At 46.9% G+C, this 6,124-nt stretch overlaps 1 protein-coding gene across 1 annotated transcript; it reads right to left on the bottom strand.

Moving 5' to 3' along the window:
* Positions 1–871: 871 nt before the first annotated feature.
* LOC127327909 (uncharacterized) lies at positions 872–2,770 on the bottom strand. The gene is made up of 3 exons (XM_051354724.2): positions 2,588–2,770; positions 1,463–1,626; positions 872–1,362 (listed from the first exon to the last, which is right to left on the bottom strand). Exons 1-3 carry the CDS (start codon positions 2,702–2,704, stop codon positions 1,152–1,154), a joined length of 492 nt encoding a protein of 163 aa, XP_051210684.1. The 5' UTR covers positions 2,705–2,770; the 3' UTR covers positions 872–1,151.
* Between the last annotated feature and the right edge of the window lie 3,354 nt (positions 2,771–6,124).

The following is a 6,124-nucleotide window of genomic DNA, read 5'->3' as shown; positions in this document are numbered from 1 at the left end:
TGTCAATGAAGATTTATCTGAGGCGAAAACACATCAAAGAAGATTAATCGCATGCAGGAGAGGACCCCAGCTAGGCCGGCCTAATCCAGCCCAAGGCCCAAAAGTCGACAACCCTAGACGCTAGGGAACGAAACGCGTCTGTGCTAGCGATTCCCTATCCCAGGCGCCGCCACTCCCATCACTCATGAGAGTCTCTCCCTCTCAATATTCCTCTGCGGTGAGCTGCCGCGACCGTGGTCAGGCTCCGGCCACACCGCCACAATCAGCTGCTCTCCTACTGCGGGCCACTGACTCTGCAGCGCTTGCACGCCGCCAAGGTCTCCACCACCGCATCTGGCCGCCGGCGTTCGCTCCACATCTCGGGATGGCAACATCGATGGCGCATCTCGTCTCTGTCCTGGCTGTTGTGCTCCTTTCAATCGCTCCCGCTCTCTCCCATTATCACATTGGCGAAGTTAATTCCTTTCTCATCATTAGATCTCTTAGGCCGAATAGTGCTGCTACTTTCTGTTCTTCTGGGGAGGCTTGCTGATATCCAGAAACCTGGCGTATATAAACTCGTGTGAATTTGTATAGGAAAGCGAGGTGGTGCTAATATTGCACGGGTGGAAGGGGAGGGGATCATGACCGCGAGCACCGTATCTCACCAGGCCCAATGTCGACTATGCGGATCTGGGGAGCATCGTGCCTCACCAGGCCCAATGGCTGCGGATCTGGGAGGTTCCGGGTGCGGTCTGGATGGAAACGTTATAACTGAACTGGTACCATGATGGCAAGTGCAGTATTATGTGATTTGGTGGGAGGGCAAAACGGTCCAAAAAAAAGCGTTGACGAAAATTTTAGCAGAAACCTTAGCTCCTTTATTATTAGGTATAGATTTCCAACCAACATAATGCAGATTTACCACCTACATACGAGTCATCAAACAATAAACCGGCAGCAACCACAGGATCAGAACCGCTGGCCAGCCATCACCCACAACGGCTCATCCAATCAATCATTCGATCGGGAACAACATCAGCATACCTCGCACCAAAACATCACATCAGTCTACTATTCACCTACAATCGTCTTGCCTTACTACTACTACCACCAGCCCGGCCTGATTATAGCCCGTCCGTCATTGCCAGAAGCAACATCTCAGATTCGCATCAATCCTGGTTCGACATCGGGCGATGCCATTCTCCTGCTTCATGCTCTTCCTTCAGCACACGGAGCTCTTCCTCCAGGCCCCGGAGCTCCTCCCTCGCTTCACGCAATTGCTTGTACTTCTTGGACCAGTGGGACACCATGCAACCGAGCGAGACGAAGCCGGCCATCTCCAGCACGCTGTTGACCCTCCTCGAAAACCGGAGATGGCGCCTGCAGGTTGGTGGGTCAGACCAGGCTACATCATCAGCTACAAGCAAGAATGAAAAGGAAGAAGCAGAAGAACAAATGGACAAGTTGCATGTCATCGTACCACTCCCAGTCCCACGGCCTTGGGTTGGCTTGCACGGAGAGGTGCTGGAGTAGGCGCAGGTTCTGGAAGTTGCTAGTCCCAAAACTCTGCTCCGCCTTGGCGATCACGTCGTACAGCTCCTCTTTCTTCTGTTGGATCTCGCGCCCAACCGCCTCACGAGCAAGCTGGATACACATATAGATAATGACCATTATATTAAAAAAAAAAACCGAGTGCTGATAAGAATAATACTGTCAACTTAGGTTTCAGTACAGAATCCAACATTAACTACCTAAACAAGGATATCAACCACGGACTAGTGTTATGAGTTGCAATAGATAGAAGAAAAGGTAAATACACGACAAGGAAACACAGTAGAAGTAGTAACTGCATAGCAATGAGGAAATTGCTCACACTTTCAGACCACACAAGGAGGCAAGCGCGCTAATAGTGACATTCAAAAGAACTACCACATTCTTTCATGCAGTCATCAGATTATTTTGACACTGCTATCAGGTTTGTTGAAAGCAACTATCAAATTCTTGAATAAAACTATCGGTTTGGATTCTTAAAAGTAGCTTCCACATTCTATCAAGCAGCTAGCAGGTTATTTTGATACAACTGCCAGATTTTCCGAAAGCTCTCTGATATAAGTGTCGGCAATGTTTCTTGAAAGTAGCTACTACATTCTTTATTGTAATTACCAGATTGTTTTGATACGATTAACAGATTTATCGTAAGCAACTACCGGGTTCTGTTAGAAGTAGCAAATGCAGAGAAGATAAAACAGTAGAAGTAGCAAGTGCACGCATACCAATGAGGAAATTTTCTCACAATTTCAGACAGCAAATTGCAACCACCGAGGTTAACACAAGGAGGCAAGCGCGCTAATTGTGACATTGCTAAATTCGACCACACACAAGGGGGCGAGCCACGTTTCTTGTAACCAAATACTGATATGAATGAAACCAACTGTGGCAATTCAAAAAAAAAAAGGCGCGGATGGCAGTACAAAACTGGACCAGACAAGGCAGCGGGCTGATAAATACCCGGCATCAGAATCTCACAGTAAAATCAACGCCAAAAGGGGGGATCCACGCATCCAGCAGGCGGGGGGAGGAGGAAGGGGGAGGAAGGGGGTTTTACCTTCTCCTCCTCGCCGACGCTGGAGGAGCGGGGCCGCGTCTGGACGAACCTCGACGCCGCCGACCGCGCCGTGGCGCTGGACGTCGCCTTCCTCGCCGCCGCCATCGCCATCGCCATCGCCGCCGGAACCCTAGCTCACTCCCGCTCCTCTTCCCCCCTCCTCTGGTTCTCTCTCGTCGTCTGTAGAAGAAATGAGAAAATGGGGAAAAGTTTCATCTTTCTACTCTGGGCGACACGTGAGTGAGGCTCGGTACTGATTTGGGCTGTGGGCTGTGGGCTGTGGGCCGGTACCGAGAGGAGACATGGCCCAGGTCGTTGTGGCTGAAGGACACCCACTAACCTTTTGCTACGAAACATGCCAACCCATCATTTTACTCATCTTTTTTTTTCTTTTTTTCGTTTTATGATCGTGCGATTTGAAGAAACTATAAATGAACATATTATCTCTATTAAACTTCAACCATATGATTCTTGCTTTGTTTTTTGAGAAAATGGGAGCTAAGGTTCCAGGGAGATAAAACGTCACTCTCGCCGACTTCACTCTATTTTATAATCTTAATTGCAAACAAACTTTTGAACCTATGAATATTTCTAAGACTCGTGAACATTTTTGAAACGTTGTAATTTATTGAATTGTAAGAAAATCTTTGAATATCACGAATAGTTTTGAAACCTCGCAAACAATTATTTGAACCGTATGAACATTTTAAGTGTCTGGAACATCTTTTAAATGAATATCGAAAAACAAAATTAGAAAATAAAAAAAGGAAAATATTGTTTAATCATACCAGCGTGTTGTTTAATCATAGTGTATTGCTTGTTACTCTCAGAAAATGCACTTATCATGTTGTGTGAAGAAAACATGTTCGCTAGTATTGAATGCATCCATCAAAAGAAATGCTCTCCTGTGAAAAAAACGAGAATGTTTGGTTCTGTTCTGCCAGCGCAACACAACGATAAACTTCGGACAGATCGGTAAACAGTAAACTCTGGTAGCGGGAACACGCCAACAAGGGCCAAATCCATATACTACCTCCGTTAGGGATTATAATGCTCCCGCATATCTCTAGGTCGTAAATTTAACTAACATAATATGAATTATACTATAAAAAATTAGGTCATTATGAAGTAGAATATTTAAGTTTTCTAATAATATATGTTTTGTAATACGTGTCGTTTATTAGATTAGTTAAATTTACGATCCAGAGATGCGTGGAGGATTTATAATGGATAGTGCTAGAAATTCTTCAGAGGCTCAGAGTTTTCCAGCCCTGCTTGCATGCGTGACACGTGTCCATTTTCACGTAAAATCCAGATTTTGCTTCGTCGCAGCAAAAAATCTCCCGCTTTTGCTTCACTGAAGTAAAAAAGCTTTGACTAAAAATAGAAGGAGAGTTGCCAGAAAATTGTTTAGACTATGCTTCATCCAAAAAAAACTCCCGCTTTTGCTTCATTGGAGCAAAAAAAGGTCCGCCTAGAAGTGAAAAAGAAAACTCATCGGAGCTAGACCTTCGAAAGTAGCGGAACCACATAACATTTGTATCAAAAAAGATATACAATTGAAGCATTGTGAAACTCCTCGCCCGCGCACCACCGACAGCATTCCAACTATGGTTGGTACCACCGTCATTTTTTTGCAGCTCTGCCACTAACTAGTGTTAACACCATCACTGCTAACCAAAGCGGCACTGTATCCACCCAGTAGTAGCGTCGTCGCCGGCCTATGGCAGCACCGCCGCCGGTCGCACTACCTTGCAGCACCACCGTTGCCACCGGGCGCGCCGCCTTGAAGCCTAGTAGCACCGTCGCCGCCTATCGCAGCATTCGCCTTGCAGCAGCGCTGCCGCCGGTCGCGTCACCTTGCAACACCGCCATTGCAGGTCGCGCAGCCTTGTAGCACCGCCGCCGCCTGTCGCAGCACCCGCCTTGCCGCAGCGCTGCCGCCAGTCGCGCCACCTTGCAACACTGCTATTGTAGGTCGCGCAGCCTGATGTCTACGCCCCCCTCCTTTTCCTGTAGACAGTGTTGGGCCTCCAAGAGCAGAGGTTTGTAGAACAGCAGCAAGTTTTCCCTTAAGTGGATCACCCAAGGTTTATCGAACTCAGGGAGGAAGAGGTCAAAGATATCCCTCTCATGCAACCCTGCAACCACAAAACAAGAAGTCTCTTGTGTCCCCAACACACCTAATAGGTGTACTAGTTCGGCGAAGAGATAGTGAAATACAGGTGGTATGAATAAGTATGAGCAGTAGCAACGGTGCCAGAAAATAGCTTGCTGGCGTGTAGTTGATGGTGGTAGTATTGCAGCAGTAGTAACGCAGTAAAACAGTAAACAAGCAGCGATAGCAGTATTTAGGAACAAGGCCTAGGGATTAGACTTTCACTAGTGGACACTCTCAACATTGATCACATAACAGAATAGATAAATGCATACTCTACACTCTTGTTGGATGATGAACACATTGCGTAGGATTACACGAACACTCAATGCCGGAGTTAACAAGCTCCACAATTCAATGTTCATATTTAAATAACCTTAGAGTGCATGAAAGATCAATTCGACTATACCAAGTACTAACATAGCATGCACACTGTCACCTTCATGCTTATGTAGGAGGAATAGTACACATCAATACTATCATAGCAATAGTTAACTTCATAATCTACAAGAGATCATAATCATAGCATAAACCAAGTACTAACACGGATGCACACACTGTCACCATTACATCGTGCAGGAGGAATAAAACTACTTTAATAACATTGCTAGAGTAGCACATAGATAAATTGTGATACAAAACACATTGCAATCATAAAGAGATATAAATAAGCACTTCACTATACCATTCAACAGTGAATAAGTATTCTGTGAAATATAGCCTAAGAGACCCACACGGTGCACACACTGTCACCTTTACACACGTGGGACAAGGAGTCTCCGGAGATCACATAAGTAAAATTCACTTGACTAGCATAACGACATCTAGATTACAAGCATCATCATATGAATCTCAATCATGTAAGGCAACTCATGAGATTATTGTATTGAAATACATAGGAGAGAGATGAACCACATAGCTACCGGTACAGCCCCGAGCCTCGATGGAGAACTACTCCCTCCTCATGGGAGCAGCAGCGGTGATGAAGATGGCGGTGGAGATGGCAGCGGTGTCGATGGAGAAGCCTTCCGGGGGCACTTCCCCGTTCCGGCGGCGTGCCGGAACAGAGACTCCTGTCCCCCAGATCTTGGCTTCGCGATGGCGGCGGCTCTGGAAGGTTTCTGTGGGTTTTGTCGAACGTCATAGGGTTTTCGCGACGGAGGCTTTAAGTAGGCGGAAGGGCAGCCTCGGAGGGGGCCTGGGGGGCCCACACTATAGGGCGGTGCGGCCCCCCCTCTGGCCGCGCCAGGGTGTGGTGTGGGGCCCCCAGGGCTTCCCTCTGGCGGCTCTCGGGTGTTCTGGATGCTTCCGGGAAAAATAGGAACCTGGGCGTTGATTTCGTCCAATTCCGAGAATATTTCTTTACTAGGATTTCTGAA

The sequence above is a fragment of the Lolium perenne genome, chromosome 1 (genome assembly GCF_019359855.2).
Source record: "Lolium perenne isolate Kyuss_39 chromosome 1, Kyuss_2.0, whole genome shotgun sequence".
NCBI lineage: Eukaryota > Viridiplantae > Streptophyta > Magnoliopsida > Poales > Poaceae > Lolium > Lolium perenne.
Note: the sequence above shows the minus strand (reverse complement) of the source record. Positions and strands in the feature narration are given on the sequence as shown.